Raw genomic sequence first — 24,180 nt, forward strand, 5'->3', positions numbered from 1 at the left:
GACATTCTCAAGAGAATGAGAAGTCAAGTCACAGACTGGAGAAAAGATTTGCAAAAGACATATCTGATAAAGGACTCATCGAAAATATACACATATCTTAAAACTCAACACTAAGAAAACAAACAGCACAATTAAAAAATGGGCAAAAAAAACTTAACAGACATCTCACAGAAGCGATATACAGATGGCAAATAAGCATATAAAAAGATGCTTAACATCATATGTCATTAGGAAATTGCAAATTGGGACAAGAATGAGATACTACTACACACCTGTTAAAATGGCCCAAATCCAAAACACTGACACCACCAAATGCTGGCAAAGATGTGGAGTGACAAGAACTCTCATTCAGTGCTGGTGGGCATGCACAATGGTTCAGCCACTTCGGAATAAAGTTTTGGGGGCTGGCCCAGCGACATAGTGATTAAGTTCGAGTGCTCCACTTTGGCGGCCCAGGGTTTGCAGGTTTGGATCCTGAGCATGGACCTACACATCACTCATCAAGCTGTGCTGTGGTGGCGTCCCACACAGAAGAAATAGAAGGACTTAGAGCTAGGATATACAACTATGTCCTGGGGCTCTGGGGAGAAAAAAGAAAGAAAGAGGAAGATTGGCAACAGATGTTAGCTCAGGGCCAATCTTCCTCGCCAAAAAGCATATCTTAAAAAAAAAAATGACAACACCTGGTATTGGGGAACACACAGAGATAAAGAAAAGAAGGTTTGGCAGTTTCTTACAAAACTAAATATACTTTTACCATGTGGTTCAAAATTGTACTCCTTGGTGTTTACTCAAAGGAGTTGAATGCTTATGTCCACACAAAAGCCTGCACATGGATGTTTATAGCAGCTTTATTGATAATTGCCAAAACTTGGAAGCAGCCAAGATGTCCTTCAGTAGGCGAATGGTTGAATAAATTGTGGTATATTCAGACAATGGAATATTATTCAGCACTAAAAAGAAATGTTATCAAGCCATGAACAGACAAGGGGAAAACTTAAATGTATATTGCTAAGTGAAAAGAGTCAATCTGAAAAGGCTACATACTGTATGATTCCACCTGTATGACGTTCTGGAAGAGGCAAAAGTATTGAGACAGCAGAAACATCAGTGATTTCCGGGGCTTAGAGAGTTGGAAGGGATGAATAGGCACATAAGATTTTTAGAGCAGTGAAACTATTCTGTTTGATGCTGTAACTGTGGGTACATGTCATGGTACATTTGTCCAAACCCATAGATTGTACAACACCAAGAATGAGCCCTAATGTAAACTGTGATTTTGGATGATAGCGATTTGTCAATGTAAGTTCATTGATTGTAACAAATGTACCACTGGTGCAGGATGTTGATTCTGGGAGAGGCTACCTGTGTTTGAGTATATGGGAACTCTCTGCACTTTGCTATGGACCTAAAACTGCTCTAAAAATTAAAGTGTATTAAAGAAAAATCTATCACAATATACTTAAGGACTTAAAGGACAATAAGGTTATAATGAGGAAAATAATGAAAGCTACATACAGAACCAAATGGTACTTCTAAAGCTGAAAAGTATAATACTTGAAATGAAAAATTCACTGGATGGGCTTAGCAGAATACTAAAAACTGCAGAAGATCAGTGAACTTGAAGACAAAGCAATAGGAGCATTCCCACTGAAGTACGGAGAGAAATAGGGCTCAAAAAGTAGCCCCTCACTGACCCGTGTCACAAGACCGTGTGATTTAACATACATGTGGTTAGAATCGCAGTAGTGGCAAAGAGAGGAGGAGGAGGAGAAAAATATCTGAAGAAAGAACAGTGAAAATTTCCCAACGTTGGAAAAGCTTTAAACCAACAATTAGAAGACATTCAATGAAACCCAAGAGAGAGAAACACAATGAAAATCATGTTGAGGCACGCGATAAGTAATATATCAAAAAACCCTAAAAGTTACCAGAAAAGAAGACATTATATTCAGGAAAGAAAGCTAATAATGCCTTATCTCTCATCAAAAGCCAGAAGACAATGCAATGACATTTTACTACACTAAAAAATTCTACGCCTAGTGAAAATATCCTTCAAAGATCAAGGTGAGATAAAAACACATCAGACAAACAAAAGCTGGGAGAATTTGCTGCCAGCAAGCCAGCTTTGCAAGAAATGTTCAAGGACGTTCTTCAGGCTGATGAAAAATAATAACAGAAACTTGGGCCTGCAGAAAGGAATGAAGAGTGCCAGAATGGGAAAATGTGCGTAAAAGTAAGAGACATTTCCCACCATTGTAAATTCCTTTAAAGATAACTAAATTGACAAGATGATTCTAAATTTTATATGGCAAAGCAAAGCACCTAGAATAACCAAGTCAATTTTGAAGTAGAAGAATGAAGTTGAAGGACTTACCCTATCTAATGGCAAGTGACTGTGCTAAAGCTACGGTAATCAGGGCAGTGTGGTACTTGTCTAAGGATAGATGTACAGATGACTGAAACAGAATAGCAGATCCAGAAATAAACACAGACCAGTGTGGCCAATTGATTTTTGACAAACACACCAGGGTGATTCAATAGAGAAAGACTTGTCTTTTTAATAAATGATGCTGAAACAACTGGATATTGAAAAAAAATGAACCTCAACCTCCACCTCGTATCATATGTGTAAACTAACTCAGAATGGACCATAGGTTTAAATGTAAAAATTAAAACTATAAAGTTCTAGAAGAAGATAAAAGAGAAAATGTTTGTGATCTTAGCATAAGAAAAGGTCACTTAATATGCAAAAATCCCAAGACATAAAAGAAAAAAATCAATAAGACTTCTGTGATATTACAGATGTCTGCTCTTTGACTAACACTATTAAGAGAAAAAAAATGCAAGCAACAGACTAGAAGAATATGTTTGCAATACGTATATCTGACTAAAGACTACTGGGAAGTTTCTCAAAATGTTAAACATAGATCCATCCAATGACTCAAGAATCCTGTTTGTGGATATTTACCCAAGAGACAGAAAACATATGTCCACAAAAAACACTTGTATAAGAACGCTCACAGCATCCTTTATTCATAATCGCCCCAAACTGGAAACAGCCCAGGTGTCCATCAACAGGTCAATGCACAGACAAATGATGGAGCACTACTCAACAATAAAAAGGAACAAACTACTTACATACGTAATAACCTTGATGGATCTCAAAAACAGCATGGAGTGAAAGAAGCCAGATACAAAAGAATATATACCGACCATCCCATGTATATGATATACTATCACAGACACAACTACTCTGAGGTGATAGAAATCACACCAGTGCCTGCCTATGGTGGGTTGGGCTTGCCTGAAAAGCAGCATGGGGAACTTTTTCGGTTGATGGATTTGTCCTCTATCATGCTTGAGGTGTTGGTTACATCGATGTGTATATTTATCAAAACTCATCAAACTGTACAGCTAAAATCTATGCATATCAATGAATGTAAATTTTCTCACAATTAAAAAAATGTTATGGTATTTATATTATCTTAGATTCATTAAAGAGTGATAGACCACTTATTATTTAATGGCTTTATTGAGGTATAAGTGACATACAATAAACTACACATATTTAAATGTACAAGTTAATAAGCTTTGCCATATCACCACAATCAATGAATATATAAATTATATATAATTATAATGAATGTATTCATCACCTCAAATGTTTCTTCATGTCCTTTATAATCTTTCCTTCCCATTCCTCCTTGCCCCTCCCCCATCCTTAAGAAACCACTGATTTGCTTTATATGCCTATATAGATTAGTTTGTATTTTTAAGAATTTTATATAAATGTAATCATACATGATTCTTTTTTATCTGGCTTCTTTTCACTCAGCAAAATTATTTTCAGATTCACTCATGCTGTTGGATGTGTCAGTGGTTCATTCTTTTTATTACTGCCTGGTGTTCCATTGTTTCAATATCCCACAGTGTGTTTATTCTTTCCCCTGTGGATTGATACTTGTTTGCAGTTTGGATACATTACAAATAAAGTTGGCATGAACATTCATGCACAAGTCTCTACGTGGACTTTCACCTTCATTTCCCTTGGGTCAGTTCCTAGGAGTGGAGTGGGTAGATCACATGTCAGATATATATCTAACTTTCTTTTCTAATATATGCTTTCTAAGCACTGCTTTAGCTGAATCTCATAAAATTTGATGTTATATTTCCATGTCATTAAAAATATTTTAAAAAGTTCTTTTGAAACTTCTTCATTGACCTATGTTATTTATAAATGTGTTGTTTAACATCCAAATTTTTGGATTTTCTAGCTATCTTTCTGTTACTAATTTCTAATTTAATGCCATTGTGGTCTGAGAGTATACTTTGTATGATTTCTATTCTTTTAGATTTGTTAAGCTTGCTTTATGGTCCATAATGTGGTCTATCTTAAAGAATGTGCTGTGGCACTTGAGAAGAATATGGACGCTGGTGTTTGGGGATGGAATGTTCTGGAAATGACAATTAGGTCAAGTTGGTTGATAATGATGTTCAAGTCATCTGTATCCTTACTGATTTGCTGCCTACACTTGTTCTATCAGTTATTGTGAGGGGAGTGTTGAAATCTCCAACTGTAGTTTTGGATTTGTTATTTCTCCTTTCAGATCTATAGTTTTTTGTTTCATGTATTTTGAAGTTGTTAGGTACATACACATTTTGCATTGTTATGACTTCTTGAGAATTGACTGCTGATTTTTCCAATTTTCACAGGCAGAAATCTGGGGGACTATATGTGAGAATGGGTACTAAGAGTGTAGGATAATGATGAAAGGAATATAAAGTCAGGTCACACCAAATGTATTGATATGGGTCCACTAAACAGAGATTCTGGATTCAGTGTTGTAGCTCAAGGGATTAGAAATGGCTCTAATTGTTTGTTTTTTTGGTTGGCTGATAATGGACCAAAATGAGGCCTTCACTAAATGAGGTTGAAATGTCAGAACTGCGTTGGCGTACTATAGAGAAAGGTATCTAGAGGCTCAGGGACATTGGAATGTTAGAGTGGATTTACCGCGATGACCTGCTCACCCACTCAACAGGTCCAGATAACACTCCTTTCACTGCAATTATGAGAAATAAATTTGTGATAAGGAGCCCCGACATCCTTGAAGAGCTCCGTGGTCACTCTTCTCTGTAGGTCAGAAATTACAGTGGGAACTGCTGCCACTGTGCTGGGTTCCTTAAATACAGTAAGGATAATTGGATCCTGGGGTGACAGAGGCTAAGTGGCAGCGCTTAATCACCAAAGAAAAGGTTGGCATGGTTACCATGTAGATAAAGCAGTAATTAAAATAATCTGACACGCAGAGACCCGTGGCATTGGCTAGTTGATCCCGATGTCCCTAGAGGAGAAACAGGTAGGTGTTGTATTAGTTTGCTAGGGCTGCCATAACAAAATACCACAAACTGGGCGGCTTAGACAACAGAAATTTACTTTCTCATGGTTTTGGAGGCAGGAAGTGTGAGATCAAGGTGCCAGCAGGGTCGATTTCCTCTGCACCCTCTCTTCTTGGCTTGCGGATGGCCACCCTCTTGCTGCCTCTTTGCAGAGTCTTTTCTCCGTGCTTGTGCATCCCTTGTGTCTCTCAGCGTGTCTAAATTCCCTCTTCTTATAAGGATACCAGTCGTGTTGGATTAAGACCCACACTAACTGCCTTATTTTAACTTAATTGCCTCTTTAAAGCCTGTGTCTCCAAACACCTTCTGTGGTACTAGAAGTTAGGGCTTCAATGTATGAATTTTGGGGAGACACAAGTCAGTCCATAACAGACAGTCTCCTCCTCAGTTCTTACTTCATCTGTATTAGCAGAAGAGTTCTAGGTCAAGTGAACAGAGGTCTAACTTGAAACACCAAAACAAAGTCATAGCCCCTCAAGACTTGAGCCAGTTTGTAGACCCAGAACTCCTTGAATTAAGGGGAGAGCAGATTCCCTTTAAGAAGGTATCCCACTACACTGCCAAAAATATGTACTGTTAATATTTCTCCCAGCCTTACCCAAAGGGACCTATAGCCTGGGGTGACTGTGCATTGAGGAAAAGGAAATAATCAGAAATTTCAGTGTCTATTGGACACTGGCTCTGAACTGACACTAACTCCAAGAGACCTGAACCGTCACTGTGTTCCTCTAGTCAGAGAAGCACTTAATATTAAGAAGTCAGGTGATCAATGGAGTTTTAGCTCAGGTCCATCTCAGAGTGGGTCCAGTGGGTCACCCAACCAAGCCTGTGGTTCTTTCCCCCATTCCAGAATGTATACTTGGAATAAAAATATTTGCCAATTGACAGAATCCCTACATTTGATCCTTGACCTGTGGAGTGAGGGCTATTATGGTAGTAAGCGGCTAAGTGGAAGCCACTAGAGCTGCCTCTGCCTACGAAAAAGGTAAACCAAAGCAATACCCGATTTCTGGAGGGATTTCAGAGATCAACACTGCCATCAAGGACTTGAAAGATGCAGGAGTGTTGATTCCCACCACATCCGCCACTCAGCTCGCCCATTTGGCTTGCATAGAAAATACGTAGATCTTGGAGAGTGACAGTGGATTATCATAAACTTAACGAGGTGGTGGCTCCAATTGCAGCTGCTGTTTCAGATGGGCTTTTGTTGCCTGAGCAAATTAACACATCCCCTGGTATCTGGTGTGTAGCTATCGACATGGCAAATGTTTTCTTTTTCACTTCCTGTTGGTAAAACCACCAGAAGCCATTTGCTTTCGAATGACCAGGCCAGCAATACACCTTCACTGTCCTGCTTCAGGGGTCTGTCAACTCTTCAGTTTTATGTCATAATTTAGTCTTCAGGGAACTTTCCCCTTCAACGAGATATCACATTGGTCCATTACATGGGTGACATTATGCTGATTGGACCTATGAACAAGAGATAGAATTATTGGCAAGACATTTGCATGTCAGAGGGTGAGAAATAAATCTGATGAAATTTCAGGGGGCTTCCAATCTCAGTAAAATTTCCAAGGGTCTAGTGGTGTGGGGTATGTCAAGATATACCTTCTAAGGTGAAGGATAAGTTGTTGCATCTGGTTCTTCTTACGATCAGAAAAGAGGCACAATGCCTAGTTGACCTCCTTGCATTTTGGAGGGAGCATAGTCCTCATTTGGATGTGCTACTCTGGCCCATTTACTAAGTGACTTGAAAAGTTTGAGTGGGGCCCAGAACAACAGAGGATTCTCCAACAGGTCCAGGAGGCTGTTCAAGGTGCCCTGTCACTTGGGCCATATGACCCAGCAGATCCCATGGTGCTTGAAGTGTCTGTGGTAGACAGAGATGCTGTTTAGAGACTTTGGCAGAACCCTGTAGGTATAGCAGAAAATAATCTTTTTATTTAACTTAATTTTAGAACCAGAACCTGAAGAGCCTAAAGAATTTTTACAAGGTAAAAAAGTTGAAGAGGTAGAGGAAGAGGTTAAGAAGGAAGAGGAAGAAGAAATAGAAATAAGTGCAGAACAGTCAACAATACCAGCCAATTTGGAACGACTTTGGTCCTTCTCCTGTGACTTAACCAAAGGCCTTAATGTGAGCAGCCTTGCCTGGAATAAAATAAATTCGGTGAGTTATCAAGAATTTCAACAATTCCATCTCTAGCACTTAAGGGCAATTGTCGATTATTAATGAAGATTTTTTTTTCTCAGATATTAGGCAAGGGATTTAAATGGACATAACCCCTAGTTTTAAAATGCCTCTAAAACAAGTTCATGTTTCCAAAAGGAGGAAATGCAAATAGTTACAAAATAATGTTTTTCTCCTTTCATATAAAAACATCACCATTTTTGTTTTGGGAGATGTCATTGGGACATGGCATTCTCTGAATCCGTATGGGAGATTGAGAAGTGAACTAGAAGATAATATGTAGTTGATTTACTTTAACGTATACCAAACTCATCTACCCAAATTTGTAGTCGTCTCCTTAAAGTAGTCATATTTGGAAATATATACGTAATCCAATGAGCCTGCACATGTGCAAAATAATTTTGAGGTTCCTTAAAATACTGTTAGTACTAATAATAGCAAATACTTAAATAGGACTTGCTATGTACCAGGCACTATTGTGAGCATCTTACCTGTATTAACACAACAATTCCATGAGTTAGACACTATTTTCCCCTTCATGTTGATAAGGAAACTGAAGCACAGGAAGGATAAATAATTTGCCCAAAGTTACACAACTAGTAAGTGAAACAGCCAGAACGCAAACCCAGACAACTTGGTTAACTACTGCACTGCCAGAAATCATCTTAAGACAAATTAGGTGAATCATCAAGCTGAGTGATGGTATGTTTTCTTATTAAAAAGAGATAATTATAGAGTAGTGAGACTTATTTTCTCTTGGGGTTTATGAATTGGTTCTTAAGACATGATTCTCAACTGGTAATCCCAAAAAACTTTTGTGTAATGACAGTATCTTTGGAACAAATATTTAGTGTATTTTTAAAGTGGTCAAAACTAATTTGTTTGTTTAAACTGTATTTTGTTATGTATGTTTAAGAATTAGCCTTATTATCTTATTGCCACACCCTATAGGGTCCTTTGTACAAACACGACAGTTGTTAACAGTTATTAAAAAGCATAAAGTCTATAATCATTTTTGTTGAAACCTAAACACACATTATTTAAATTACATATATTATTTTTTAATCAAATAAAATACTTTTAGCATGGATTTGTCTTTATAAAACTATATTTGGGAACATCTTGTAGATAAAGCAAGATTTAATAAATCAATAATAACTGTGTAATGATGACAGGTGAATCATTTTTAGAAACTGAATATACTAAAATTTTAAAAATTAATATATTGCTATCAAGATTTAAATTAAATAATTTTGAGTGAAGCTAAAGAAACGACAGATGGCATCTATCATATTTATTAGTTCGTTCTACAAATATTTATTGAACATTCACTCTGTGCTGTGGACTCTGTCAAGGCACTAGAGGTACGGCAGTAAGTTAGTCGTACATAGACCCTGCGCATACACTTTCCTACGTGCTTGTGTAAGGAAAGTAAACAGTGCTGTGGGAGCACATAAGAGATGCTTCTTAGAGGAAGTGGTGCCTAGGCCGAGTCTAGACAAGATGAATAGGAGTTGTCAATATCAGAGTAAAAATGGCAGTGGTAAAGAGTGTTTTAAGGCAGAGAGAATTGTGGAGAGATGATGTTGGCTTAAAAGTAGGGTGGTGGCAAGAAAATATAATTATATATATATATATATATATATTTCTTTTTGGTGAGGAAGATTGGCCCTGTGCTAACATCTCTTGCCAATCTTCCTCTTTTTGCTTAAGGAAGATTGTTGCTGAGCTAACATCTGTGGCAATCTTCCTCTATTTTGTATGTGGGATGCTGCCACAGCGTGACTTGATGAGTGTTCCATAGGTGAGTACTCGGGATTCGAACCGGTGCCACCGAAGCAGAGCGCATGAACTTAACTACTATGCCACTGGGCTAGCCCCAATAATATATTTTTGATAAAGGTCTTCTGATTACAAAGAAGAGGTTGGGTTTGGTCAATCATTAAATTTTTGTTGATATGTATTTATGTAAGCACTTCTTGAATTGACCTGCTGTATTAATCAGCTCAGGCTGCCATAACAAAATACCATATACTGGGTGTCTTAAACAACAGAAGTTTATTTTCCCACAATTCCGGAGGCTGGGCAGTCCGGGATCGAGGGGCCAGCTGTTTGGGTTCCTGTGGAGGGCCCTCCTCCTGGCTTGCAGACGGCTGCCTTCTTGCTCTGTCCTCACATGGTGGAGACAGAGAGCTCTGGTGTCTCTTCCTCTTTTTGTAAGGCCACCAGTCCTATTGGCTTAGGACCCCACCCTTATGACCTCATTTAACCTGAATTACCTCTTAAAAGCTCTGTCTTCAAATATAATCTCATTGGGGATCAGGACTTCAATACATGAATTTTGGGGGAGGAGGTACAATTCAGTCCATGGCACTGTCTTTAACTTAAAGGTCATTCACTTTTCATTTGAAATGATTGGGTCCTTCTCCAAACCCCATAAGACACTATAATGTAGTAATACAATCTTGGAAGATGATCTCAATATGTAAAAGAACTTGTCAGCAATTGGTTCTTTTTAGGTACTTATTCTTCAGTCTGAAAACGTGATTATTATGATTTTGCTTAGGAAGATGAAGGTATAGAGTGAAAATAGATGACACACTGGTATTTTTTTCTCTCAATTGAAATGTCATTACTATTTTTAACATGGTTCTTTAAAATGCATCTTTATACATTTGCCAATATTTTTATGCCATCCTTTCTTATTTTCAATGTATTTTTGTGTTTTTCAGGACCTTTTGGTTGTTGGCTATGGGCACTTTGGATTTAAAGAGCAAAAAAGAGGATTGGCTTGCTGCTGGTCAATAAAGAATCCTACGGTAACCCAAATAAGAATAAGACTCATTTTTTAAATTAAATGTTAATATAATTCTCATAAAGTAGATGGTAGCATGTGATAATTTAACAAAGTCAAGAACATTTTATCAAGCAAGACTTTATTTTCTTTGCTTTAAATTCATAACAATTAAACTTTGTTCTTGTTGATATAGGATAAAGTAAATGCATTTACACATTCACGCAATAAATGTTTATTGAGCATCTACTATGTGCTGTTAGATCTGATGATCCAGAGCTGAACCATTATTGTTACCACTGCTAATTATAAAGAAGAATGAATTCGCAAATGAAAATCCTTTGAAAATTACGTTTCATTAAATACTGGCTTGTTTCTTAATATATGAATAACTCCTTATCACATTGTAAGATAGATTTCTACTATCCTCAAAAGATATAAAATAGGTTAATAGGTTAATATGACCATCTTACTGCCATGAGTTTTTCAAAGAGAAGGAGTAAGAATCAGTCATGTTTTTTGCTAAACAGCCCTAGTCAATCTGCTACTTTACAGCCTACGTTTAGTTTTAATTCACAACTGAAATGTGAAGTGGAAAACTGGAAAAGGATGAGAAGAGCATATAAAAATGATTAGAGTTTTTATAAATAGCCTCAGTCTATAGGAAGCTGGATTTCTAAGCATAAAAGAAAGGAATAAGCAATTTTAAACATGTGGAAGGATTGATGTAGGATCCATCATCCTATGTCATCCTTGTCTTCTTTTCCGCATAGGTTGTTAGAAACAAGAAAAGATTTAGGTTAGATGTTAAAACAAAACAAAGCAAAACAATAAAACTCTTGACAGAGTTGGAGAAAAGAGCAGCTCAGAGAGTTTCAGAGCTTCCATCCATTGTTTAAAATGACTAGATAATCCAAGGATCTGAAACAGACACTGGAAGGCAGGACTAAATGTTGGATAATTTATTTGGAGCCTATCGTTTGTTTCTTTAAGAAGGTAGACTTATGATGATCACACAAATCCTGTTGAAAGATTACCAAAATGTGATAATTACTGTAGAAGCCCCTGCTGTAGTTTTTAAAACTGTTGAGCTCTGAGGATCCGTCAAAGTAAAGGAAGTGACTAATCGAGGTTTTGTTCTCCTCTATACTGGAAGTTAGCGAGAGAGGCCTAACGGAATGTGGATGGACTCTTCTCACGTCCCTACCGCCAGCAGACTAGTCTTCAGCCACCGCCATACCCTTCCTTTCTGTGGTCTAGAAAGCCAAGTTTAACATGTAATTTAATTATGTTTTTGTTCAGTGGCCAGAACGTATTTATCAGAGTCCATATGGAGTCACTGCTGTGGATTTTTCAATTGGATCACCCAACCTTTTAGCAGTTGGCTATCACAATGGCACCATTGCAATTTATAACGTGCAGAGCAACAGCAACGTTCCAGTTCTGGATAGCAGGTGAGAACCCCAGAATCAGATCAAGATATAAGATGTACTTTTTTAGGGAGAAGTACAAATTTAGTCTAATGTTATTTAGCTTTGAATGAATTTTTATGTTGTTATTGAGTGTGATACCATTATTTTTCAAACATTTAATAATTCCTCATGTCATCTCTCCAGCTGAAATGCTCTGTCCTAATATCTCCTTCATCTCTGCATACCTCACCAACAAACTTCCTTTGTCTTCACAGTTTATGCTTATTCTTTTTTAAAAAAATTTTAAAATTTTTCCCCAGCTTTGTTGAGCTATAATCGATGAATAAAAATTGTATATATTAAGATTATACAATGTGATTGTTTACAGATGTACAATGTGATGATTTAATATATGTATACACTGTGAAATGATTACCACAATCAAATCAGTTAACACACCCATCACCTCACAGTTACATTTTTTTTTTGGTAGTGAGAATACTTAAGATCTACTTTCTTAGCAAATTTCAAGTATACAATACAGTAATTAGCTATAATCACCATGCTGTACATTAGATCTCGAGAACTTATTAGTCTTATAACTTAGAGTTTTTGCCCTTTATTTCCTACCTCCTCCAGGAAACCTTCCCATCCCTTTCTTTTGTGCATCCTACAACAACCTTTATCATAGCACTTATCATGCTGTATATAAATCGTTTGCATATTTATCTTCCTGAGGAAGCTGTAAGCTCCTTGAGGTCAAAAATTAAGTCTTACTTACCTTTGTATCTCAGTATATTACATCATATCAGACATGTAACAGGATTACAGTAAGTGTTTGATTAAGAATGAATAAATGAATGAGTCATACTGAGAAATAAAAAAGTTAAAGGTGAAAGATATTGAATATGTTAGATTTTTTTTGGTAATAGACAAGATACCACTGGAGAAAAATGAGGTGGTATATTTATATTAGTGTTTGAACAAACTTAGCTAGAACTGGAAATAGGCATTGAAGCAGGGGTTCTTAAGCTTAGCTTTGAAATTATTTGTATAGTTTTCAAGCGTGGGCTTTTGTGCTTGTTTCCAGGAAAAAGGTCCGTAACTTTTACCAAATAATCAAAGATATCTATGACTTTAGGAGATTCAGAACTATTGCTTTGGAGGTTTGCATAAAATAATCAAGGGAGTCAGTACCACGACAGAGCAACCGATTAGTCTGACAGGAAATGTCAGTAATCTGAGAGGGGGTTTAATTCTTCAAAAAAAATTAAATCTCAGCCATAGAGAGAATCAAGCCAGTGGGCAGTCCTGAAATATAGGAGGAAGGGTGAGTTAATTGTTTACTTGAACAAGGCTTAAACAACTTTTTCATTGAAGCTAAGGGGAAAAATCCTTATAGAGCTGAAGATACTTATACTCATTGTGTCTAAATAAACTAAATTTACACAACTTAACTAGGAAAAAGTAAGTGAACAGTGTAAGAGAAGTAGATTCTCGAAAGAAAGAAAACATTTGCTCTTGTATTCCTGTTATGACAGCTAATGGAATTAAAGGCAGGGGAATTTTCCTTTTGTAAGAAATGAGAAAAACAGCAGGGCCTATTAGGTGGCAAAGTGATTATTTTTTTCATGTTTTTCAAACTATTTAAAGAAAAGTCCAGTTTTGAACAATAAAAGCATCATTCTATAAGTAGGTCATGGTGCTCTAGGATACTGTCCTTGTCACTTATACTCCGTCTTTAAAAAAATTATCATAATGCTTTTATATTTAGTGCTTTTCCCTTATTTAGTGAATCCCCTCAGAAGCATTTGGGACCTGTATGGCAGCTACAGTGGATAGAGCAAGATCGAGGCACAACAGGTGACGATAAAAGAGAAATACTAGTTTCTATATCAGCGGATGGAAGAATCTCCAAATGGGTTATACGGAAAGGACTGGACTGTCATGGTAAAAAAAATCTATCTCTCTCTGTATATCAAATTATCTTCCTTTTGTTATGTGCTAAATTAAAAATTCCTAGTGAACTATGTGTAAGCGGAGACAAATTTTAGTTTGGCTAAATAAGAAAAAAAGCTGGGCTCAGTAGTTGTTTTTCTAAGCATCTAGTTCTGGTATTTGCTAATTTTAACCTAATCACATGCAAAAGATCCAGAAATCATAATCTTGTTTGCAGAAGGGGCACACATTATACTATAATACTTTTTCCTGTGGTAAATAAGATATGTAATTTTTCTTTAAATAAAGATTTGATGCGTTTGAAGCGAACTGCTGCCAGCAGCAACAAAAAAGGAGGGGAAAAAGAAAAGAAAGGTGAAGCTTTGATATCTCGACAGGCTCCTGGAATGTGCTTTGCTTTTCACCCCAAGGTAAATTATTTCAATCCGTTATTTACTATTGCATATAGCAACTTCCAATAATTGAAGTATTTTAAGATATAAAGCAGACAAAAGGTTAGCATGTTAATAAATATTGTGCCTTAAGTAACAAGAAAAAGAAGGACAGATACAGCTGCCAAACCAAGGTGGAATGGCACATTCCAGTGGTGTACCGTGGCTTTATCTGCTTTCTAGAGGAAAGGTCTGTATTTCTAAGGAACTGTGGAAAGATTCTCTTTACAGCTGTGTGCTTGACTTGAGTGCCCCTCCTTGCCCTTCCTGGGTGCTCTGCTGCTATGTCACCCTGACAGAAATCAGGTCTAGGATCCAGTCCCCTGTATTTCAGGGTGAGTGCTGACTCATGATTCTGGGATCAGGAAAGCCACTTAAGTTCATGCCTCTCAAGACCAGAATCAAATCAAGGCACGGTTAATGAAGTTCTACTTTTCCTAATTCTTTTCATCTGGAGGTTCTTTGGAAACAGAAAATTCAGCCACTGTGACAGACTTCTAAGAAAATATATCCTATATGTTTCCTGTTATACATAATATGTAATATGGTCATCTCTTTAGTGACACCGTCATCCACCTAATCACACAAGCCAGAACTTGAGCTCCTGCTCTGTTCTACCCTATCATCCAAATGATATTTAGGTCTTACCGTCCCACTCATTCCAGGCGGAGCTTACTCCTGCTAATGTAGTTCAGGCTGTTATTATGTTTCATTTTTACTGCTACAGTCATGTTCTAACTGCCTTCATTCTCAGATTCCTGTAATGCAATTTTCACCTTGACTCTGGAACAATGTTTCTTTCTTTCTTTTTTTCTTTTGAGGAAGATTAGCCCTGAGCTAAAATCTGCTGCCAAGCCTCCTCTTTTTGCTGAGGAAGACTGGCCCTGTGCTAACATCTGTGCCCATCTTCCTCTACTTTATATGTGGGATGCCTACCACAGCATGGCTTTGCCAGGTGGTGCCATGTCTGCACCCGGGATCTGAACTGGCGAACCCGGGGCCACCAAAGCAGAACGTGCACACTTAACTGCTGCGCCACCAGGCCAGCCCCAGGAACAGTGTTTCTTAATGTGGACAGGCAGGGTATGAGTATTTTCCCACCAGGGGATGTTTCACAAAGTCTTAAGATATATTTGATTGTTGCAGCTGTAGGAGGTGCAACATGTGAAGGAGTGCTGTTGGCATGTAGTGGGCAGAGGCCAGGGATGCTGCTAAACCTCCTACAATGCACAAGACAACCACCACCCTCCCTCTCCCCCTAGACAAAGAATTAGCTGGTCCAAAATATCAGTAGTGCTGGGTTGAGAAACCCTAGTCTGGTATCCTAGAAATGTGCTTGGTATAAGAAATTCAAGATAATGTAATCTCTAAGTAAAGAGTTTTCCTTCTTCCTCTCTAATCTGGTTACATTTTATTTCTTTTTCTTGACTAATTGTGCTGATTAGAACCTCCAGCACAATGAATAAAAGTGGTGAAAATAGACATCCCTATCTTGTTCCTGATCTTTTCCTGAGAAAGCATTCAGTCTTTTACTATTAAGTATGATGTAAGCTGAGGTTTTTTGTAGATGCAATTAATCAGGTTGAGGTGGTCTCATTACATTATTATTTGCTGAGAATTTTTATCAGGAATGGATGTTGGGTTTTTGTCAAATACTTTTTCTACATCTATTGAGATGATTATATAGTTTTTCTTTTTAAGTTTGTTAATGTGGTGAATTACATTGATTGATTTCTTAATGTTTGTTCCTGGAATAAACTCCACTTTATCGTGATTCACCCTTTTAATATACTGTTGGATTTGACATACGAAAATTTTGTTTAGAATTTTTGCATCTTTGTAAGGAGTATTGGTCTATAGGTTTCTTTTCTTGTAATGTCTTTGAGGTGTATGTAACACGTCTGGCCTCCTTGCCTGGAGGCAGGACTTTGAAGGGCTAGCTCACCTTCAGAGCTTCTTGCAGGATGGGCTGAGCCCTCTGTTGCAACTGCATCATAGTTCAGCTTAAATCTCTGTCCATTCTTGTTTCTCTCAAAGAGCTTGTTCCTGAGAGAACTCCCCAATAAACGTCTTGCTTGAAAATCTCAGAGTCTCAGAGTTTATATACTGAGGAACCCAACTTTAGACAGTGACCTTGAAGATCTCTAGAGAAAGGTAACCTGCTCATAAATGGTGTTGGGATCATCATTATCCATATAAAAAAATGAAATTAGATCCTTACTCTGTCATATACAAAAAAACTTTTAGAAGAATAGGTAGGAGAATATCTCCATGACCTCAAAGTAGGAAAAATTTCTTAAATAAAGCACAAAAAAATGCTAACTATATAAAAAAATTATAGTACCAGCTACATAAAATTCTGTTTACCAAAAGACACCAAAGAAAGTAAAAAGATAAGCCATACACTGGGAGAAAATATCTGCAACATATGTAATAGACAAAGCATATGTAATAGAGTATATAAATAACTTTACACAAATGAACATGTAAAGACAGATTACTAGTAAAATAGTCAAGAGGCATGAACAGAAGGGGAAACACAAAAGGCCAATAAAAATAAAAATGCGCTCAACCTTGTTAATATTCACATAAATGGGACTTAAAACCATTAGGTATAATTTTACCCCTAATAGAATGGAAAAATTTAAGGTTTCTGATGGAACCAACTGTTGAAGAGAATGTGAGTCAAAGGGATTTTTTTTTTTACTGCCGAATGCAAATTGTAATAGTGCTTCATGAAAAAAATCGTACTTCATGGTGTAATTTAAAACTGCATATACCCCATGATCTAGTAGTTGTGTTCTTAAGTTCTGGTATACACTAGAGCAGTGTGTCTCAAGTTTTAATGTACATGTAAATTAACTGGGAATCTTGTTCAAACGGAGATTCCAGTCCAGTAGGTCTGGGGTAGGGCCTGAGACTCCCAGCTCTAAGACTCTCCCGGGTGGTGCTGACTCTACAGAGCCAGGGCACAGAGCACTGACTTCAGACTTTTTGACTATCACTTCACCACGGGAAATACATTTAAAATCCCTATTTAGAACATACATTTAAAGTTAAAGATGTCTGAGACCCCGTCCAGTTCAATCTCTCATTCCAACCAAGAATCGTTTCTTCAGCACTATATACATAAATAGCTATGTTAACTCATCCGTCTTCTCTTTGTTCTGATGAAAGAACACTTACGTTTCCCTGCACTGCCAGTTGCATTGTCAGGTAGTTCTAAATGCTAGCAAGTTTCTTCCTCTTTTTAAGCCAATGTTTGTCCGTGTAATTTCTAGACAGGACACTAAGTTCTACCCTCTATTCCAGTAAAGAACAAATCTGTAATTTATTTGCACAGTAGCCCTTCAGGTAGTTTAATTACTGTCAAATCGTGATAGAAAGGAAAAGACCGCAGACAGCTATCTTCAAGATAATATTTCTAGTTTTGGTTCTTGAATTGATTTTAACAGATGTGGAATGCTCTAATCTATTTAGCACCTTTATTAATATATGCATTTTTTTTTTAAGATTGTCACCTGGGCTAACAACTGTTGCCAATCTTTTTTTTTTTTCTGCTTTATCTCCCCAAACCCCCCCTGTACACAGCTGTATATCTTAGTTGCAGGTCCTTCTAGTTGTGGGATGTGGGACGCCGCCTCAACGTGGCCTGACAAGCGGTGCCATGTCCGCGCCCAGGATCTGAACTCTGGGCCCCTGCAGCGGAGTGCGTGAACTTAACCACTCGGCCACGGAGCCAGCCCCTAATATATGTATTTTTATTTTTTGTGTTATAGGACACAAATATTTATTTGGCTGGCACTGAAGAAGGTCATATTCACAAATGTTCTTGTTCGTATAACGAACAATACCTGGATACCTACAGAGGACATAAGGTTAGTTTAATTATAGTAGGTATGGAAATCTTATCTTGTAATATTTCTGAAAAAGTAGTACCATCATGCAAAGTATTTTTAACATGTAATAAATTTACCACTTCAGAGTTAAAAATACTAAGTTGAATTAAGTGCTTTCTTGTGTATAAACCACCAGTAGTGTGTGGGCCATTTTATTTGGCTTCTTGTTATCCTTGATTTCTTCTTGCAAGTTACAGAAATCACAATTTTTATTTGTTTCTAAAAGAATTTGGTTACAATAACATGCTGACCCCAAAGTAAAGTTATCTCTGGCGTATACCTATTCTCGATATCTTTTATGATTGTTCCGTCTAAGTTTTCTTCATTTTCTCCTCATTTCTGTTTTTTTCTTAATACTCCTTATATTTTTTAAAGTAAATGAGTATAATATGTATAATATTTAGTGAGTATTGTAGCAACTATATTCTTATGTTCCTATATGGCATAATTTAGGGCAGATTCAATTTATGAACTTATTCTCGGCTAAAATAATACCCACACAATCATACGTGGTGCGTAAGTCTTCTAGAAATCTTAGCATTTTTATTCGTTAGTCAAGTTTATAAGATGTTAAGTACTATTTGCCTATGTATTTTAATTTATTTTTCCAATTCCAGGGTCCAGTGTATAGAATAGCATGGAACCCGTTTTGTCATGACGTGTTCTTAAGCTGCTCTGCAGACTGGGGTGTTGCTATATGGCAACAGGAGACTCTCAAGCCATTTTTGAGTTTTTATCCAACTACTTATGTTGTTTATGATGTTGCCTGGTCTCCGAAATCATCCTATATATTTGCAGCTGCAAACGAGAGCAGAGTGGAGATTTGGGACCTCTACATCAGCACGTAAGTGTTAATAATTTTCTTGGGGATATTTCTACTAGAAGCAGTTCCACTTGATAGTTTGGACATGGGTTAGAGAGAACTGTAGTTACTTTAAAAGAAGTATTAGTTTATACTGTGAGAGCCCTTTATTCATATGCCAGGATGCTATATTAATGTTAACTTATACCATATATGGTTTTAAAAATATTCGAATGAAAATAGGTTACCTCACTGGTCTCCTCAAACTTTCCCAAGCTGGTGTGGGATGTCGTGACTCCCTTGAATTCTCTCTCATTGCCTGGTCTGTAGAAGAGTGTGGAGGGGCAGCTAACTGTTCTTAACTAAAGATTTTCTACAATATGATAAGAAAAGGAACAAAATAATTACTTTTTACAGTATTTATTTATTCTCTTACCTCGTTTCAAGACATATTTCAAGGGGCACGCATTTAGTTAAAATTTTTGATTTAAGATATTACACCAAAGTTCTTAGAGTGTCATCCAGACCCACCTGTCCTTTTTAATATGGAAGTTTATACAATACTGAAGTAAAGTGTTTAATGATTCTACTTCTTCAACTGGAAAATATGGTAGATCTTTATGCTAGTTATTAGCAGAAGAAGTAGGGAAATACCTTCTTGTTTAAAATAAATGAGGTAAAATTTGATGGGTTTCTTCTTTTCTTTTTTAAAGATTGGCACCTCAGCTAACAACAGTTGTTGCCAATCTTCTTTTTTTCTTCTCCCCAAGCCCCCAGTATATAGTTGTGTATTCTAGTTGTGAGTGCCTCTGGTTGTGCTGTGTGGGACGCTGCCTCATCATGGCCTGACGAGCGGTGCCATGTCCACGCCAGGACCCGAACCAGCAAAACCCCGGGCCGCCGAAGCGGAGCTTAACCACTCAGCCACGGGGCCGGCCCCAGTGGATTTATTCTTAATGGCAAAATTTTTTCCTAGAATTTAATAATTTAGTAAGTTAAAATTTTGTCATGGCTTGTTCTAGAAAACAGTTTGAACCAAAAATTAAGGATTACGTCACAAAGCAATTTATTTTTGAGTATGAGATAACTAACATATGAAGAGGCTACTTAAATGATCCCACTTGTGATTTTAATTTTTCTGGTAAAACTGTGGGCTCTCAGGACATTTCTTCAGAAGAAGTATGCAAGTCACCGCGTCTGTTGTTTTTTAAGGGCATCGGTAGATTGCTTCGGATGACCATGAGCAGGAAAAGTTCTTGTTCAAAATAGTTTTTTACATTCTAGAGATTCATTTGGATCAAAACATCCTTCTGTTAAAAGACATTTATTACTTAGGAGTTGTACTAGTCAGAATTCTCCAGAGAAACAGAACCAATTAAGAGATAGAAAGAGATGTATTTTAAGGAATTTTCTCACGTGACTGTGGGGTCTGGCGAGTCCCAAGTCTGCAGGGCAGGCTGGCGAGCTCAGCTTTCCCTCAGGGTCCGTGTTGCAGTCTCAAGTCGGAAGGTGATCTGGAGGCCCTATTCTATTCCACTTCAGGGAACTCAGTCTTTTCTTTCAAGGCCTTCAACAAATTGGATGAGACCTACCCACATTACGGAGGGTAATCTGCTTTATTCAGATTCTACTGATTTAAGTGTTAATCACATCTTAAAAAAATACCTTTACAGCAACACATAGACTGGCGTTTGACCAGATAGCTGGGTACCATAGCCTGCGCAAGTTAATACACAGACTTAACCATCAGAGGAGTTGAAACTTAGGAGTTCATGCCTTAATTGTGAATTGCTTTAATTAATTGCTTTAATTTATCTAGTTGAGGTTAATTCATTGAAGAAATGAAAATTTTGATTGAATAAGGAGTGATAAGCACTTATTTTGATTTTGGAAACAAAGAAGGTTTGGGGGGTTTTTTGTTACATGAAATCACAAAAAATATCTCAGACTTTTCGTAGTCTGTATATAAAAAGAACATGTTAACAACAACTGAATTTACAAATAAAATATTTCGTTACAGTTTGGACCCTCTGATTGTGAATGTTGCTAATCCTGGAATCAAGTTCACAACTGTTCTATTTGCCAAACAAACAGATTGCCTTCTAGTGGGAGACAGTGATGGACAGGTTGCTGTGTATGAACTAAGAAATATGCCTACTGCTTTGGATTCTGGTCGGGTAAGACAACAGGCCAAATTTTATGTCGTTTCATGATTTTATTCAGTTGTAATTTTGTGTCATGCAAGGGATTTAGATTTCTTAACTACTTTAAGTGTGGTGCAGTAGAAAGAACATAAGTTCCCAGAGTTGCCACCTCCTGGGTATGGTACCTACTAATCTTATTTTCTTTGAGCTTCATATTTTTTTTTTTTGAGGAAGATTAGCCCTGAGCTAACATCTTCTGCCAGTCCTCCTCTTTTTGCTGAGGAAGACTGGCCCTGAGCTAACATCTGTGCCCATCTTCCTCTACTTTATACATGGGATGCCTACCACAGAATGGCTTGACAAGCCATGCATAGTTCCACACCTGGGATATGAACTGGCGAACCCCGGGCCACCAAAACGGAATGTGCGCACTTAACCACTGTGCCACTGGGCCGGCCATGAGCCTCACGTTCTTTATCTGTAAAATGAGAATAATAATGTTGTTGAGTATAATAATCATAAATGTTATATGGGAGAACTTAAAATTGTGCCTAGTATATGGAACTTAATAGCTGTTGAATATAGCTGAAGAAGTTTCCTGCAAATACTCAAAGACTTTTGTAGGAAATAATAATATTCTTAGATATTTTCCAATGTTCCTGAAATAGGCATTTGTTTCTGTTGGTTTAGCGTGATCCTATTCCCTTACTCTGATCTTCAAATATCAAAGCTCTGTCATAAAACTTTAACAAGAAAATCAGTATCATAGATGCTTCTTATTTTTGAGATAGCTTTTCAATTTTTTTCTGTTTCTTATGTTTAAATTGCTATTTTAAGGGTAATTTGGCAAATAACCCATGAAGAAATGCTCAACAGCCGTTTTAGGAACATGACACCCCCTCGTTTCTGCATTGCCCATAACCCTCTGTGGCCTTGCACAGCAGAAGGACTTTGGTCTTTAGACTGTGGAGGTTTAAGTGACATGATTTCTGAATCTCTGGCCCCTCCCTGAAGTGATCAAGGACCAGAATATTATTGTGATATGACATGGCAGAACACTGGCTCCAGCCCTGTCCTACCAACTCAGGGTTTGTTGTTAGGAGTAATGTCAGCCTGATGCCTGACATGAACAGGGGCCTGGGGCTCAAGCCTTGCACTGACAACTTTGTGATGTAGCTAGCTGTTGACAGGATTTACCACCGCTTTGGCATTTATTGTTTGTTGAGCACCAGCTCCTCTCCTGGCACAATGAGTGCTGGTTGCTGGGGTCTAACTCTTGCACTGAACGTAATTATAGTTTTAGCACTTGGCAGAAGCCAGTTTCAGTGGGGCATCGCGCAAAGCAACTCCCCTTCTGGCGGCAGCCTGTAGAGAATCACTGCTGGATGCTATTTCTACTCTTATGTTTCAGTATACAACTGTTTGCCATCCTTTTCTCTGTGCTTTAGGTGTTTACTTTTTTTTTTCAAATTAGAGGATAAATAAAAAGATAAGTGAAGTCTTCAAAATGGGGTTTTAGAAACATAAATCTGTAATACATGTAATAAATTAATGCTGAGAGACACTGAAAGCAGAAACAATAGACTATTCATTCATTCAACAAATATTTACTAGTATGCGCTATGTGACAGGATCTGTTTTAGGCCCTCAGAATACAACAGTGAACAAATACAGTAGTGATCTGTTACAATTGCCCTAGTAAGAGACTGCACTCTAGAGAGATGGGTTTGAGAAGCAAGGTGGCAACATGATTTGGTATATCAGGGCTTGAAGGATGGGGAAGTGCCAGAGAGGGTATCACAGAGGCTGAAAGACAGGAGCTGACTTCCACAATGTTACCCAAGGTGTTTCTCACTCTTCAGAGTTTATAACCCACTGTCACATACGTCAGCTCATTCAATTCTTCAAACAATCGTTAGAGGTGGATGTTACTCTTTCCATTAGACATTCAGGGAAACTAAGATTCCCAGATGTCAGTGATTTTTTCAATATCACCTTTACTGTGTGACAGAGAAAACTCCAGTCTTCTGCTTCCAATTTCCATCTTTTCACTGTATCTTTCTTGAAAACTCACCTCACATCTTTGGTTTCATCTTCTTACACATGATCATTTTACCCCTTTCATCTTGCGCTTCATTTAATAACGAGATACAAAATCCACACAGAAGGTCAGCCATTCTACTCTGTCTAAATCAAGTCCTAGATCAGGAAAGAGCTTAAGACAGCATTAAGATGAAGTTATTTTACAGATGAGAAAACTGAGCTTTAGGCATTAAGGCTAAACAGGAGCTGTCAACATTGTCCCTTTGCTGAATCCTTATAAAATTGTTTATGAAACTTCACTAAGAGACTCTTTCATAGGAAAGAGCAGGTTTATACTAGGAAGTAACTGTTGCTATTTAAACTCACCTTGGTTTGTTTCCTTTTTACAATCTTATTGGATGCCCTTTATATGTGTATCACTAACTTATAGCTTTTAGATGGAGTTTTAAAGACTACTGTCACTCTTAATTTGTATTTTATTGCATTGTAATTGTGTGGCTTTTTCTTTGCAGGGAGACATAATAGATACTTTGCTTGGACCCAAGTCACACCAACCAGGATAATTCATCATTACCCATATCTTTTGTTGTTGTTGTTTAAAGAAAAAGGAACAGTGTTTAACATTCATAGTCCAATTTGCAGTAAGCTGGGGTTTTTATTTTAGAAAACAATATTTGATATATAACTTCCATTTAAATTTAATATAAAGTTAATAAACTTTTACTTCAGAGATACGTGATTAGTCTGTGATCTAATCTAATTGTAAGAGCTGTGTTGGGATTTTCTTAGAATAGAGTAGGAATATCTTTTCCTACTCTGTTTCTTAAAAGTCATGTTCCAACAACATATAAGTACATATATATGTACTTACAAAATGTCCAAATAGGTTAGAAAATAATTATTCCTTTAGAAGCAAAGCTTTGAAATTATTAGATTTACTTAAGCCAAAATCATTATTAAAACAAACTTTCATAGGCTTTTAAATCTTCTGCCTTCCAAGCTCTGTTTTCTAGGGCTTATAAATCAAACAGGTGTTAGTATTACGAGAATGTGGGGTTCTCATACCCAACTTGGAATCAGAAGTTTATCCTCTGAGTTCTGAGAG

At 37.3% G+C, this 24,180-nt stretch overlaps 1 protein-coding gene across 3 annotated transcripts in view; it reads left to right on the forward strand.

The window, feature by feature from the left end:
• DNAI4 (dynein axonemal intermediate chain 4) overlaps positions 1 to 23,809 on the forward strand; it is an 86,996-nt gene extending 63,187 nt beyond the window's left edge. For 2 of the 3 annotated variants that reach the window (XM_023641911.2, XM_070268872.1), the window contains exons 9-17: positions 7,362 to 7,570; positions 10,324 to 10,410; positions 11,688 to 11,839; positions 13,590 to 13,747; positions 14,045 to 14,166; positions 17,967 to 18,065; positions 18,704 to 18,930; positions 20,909 to 21,065; positions 23,588 to 23,809. In XM_023641911.2, the coding sequence (XP_023497679.1) occupies positions 7,362 to 7,570; positions 10,324 to 10,410; positions 11,688 to 11,839; positions 13,590 to 13,747; positions 14,045 to 14,166; positions 17,967 to 18,065; positions 18,704 to 18,930; positions 20,909 to 21,065; positions 23,588 to 23,638 (1,262 nt within the window). In that variant the 3' untranslated portion in view covers positions 23,639 to 23,809. Of the gene's footprint in view, positions 1 to 7,361; positions 7,571 to 10,323; positions 10,411 to 11,687; positions 11,840 to 13,571; positions 13,748 to 14,044; positions 14,167 to 17,966; positions 18,066 to 18,703; positions 18,931 to 20,908; positions 21,066 to 23,587 lie in introns of all 3 variants that reach the window. The other variant, XM_070268871.1, reaches the window with a different exon arrangement.
• The last annotated feature ends 371 nt before the right edge of the window (positions 23,810 to 24,180 follow it).

The sequence above is a fragment of the Equus caballus genome, chromosome 5 (assembly GCF_041296265.1).
Source record: "Equus caballus isolate H_3958 breed thoroughbred chromosome 5, TB-T2T, whole genome shotgun sequence".
NCBI classification, from domain to species: Eukaryota; Metazoa; Chordata; class Mammalia; order Perissodactyla; family Equidae; genus Equus; species Equus caballus.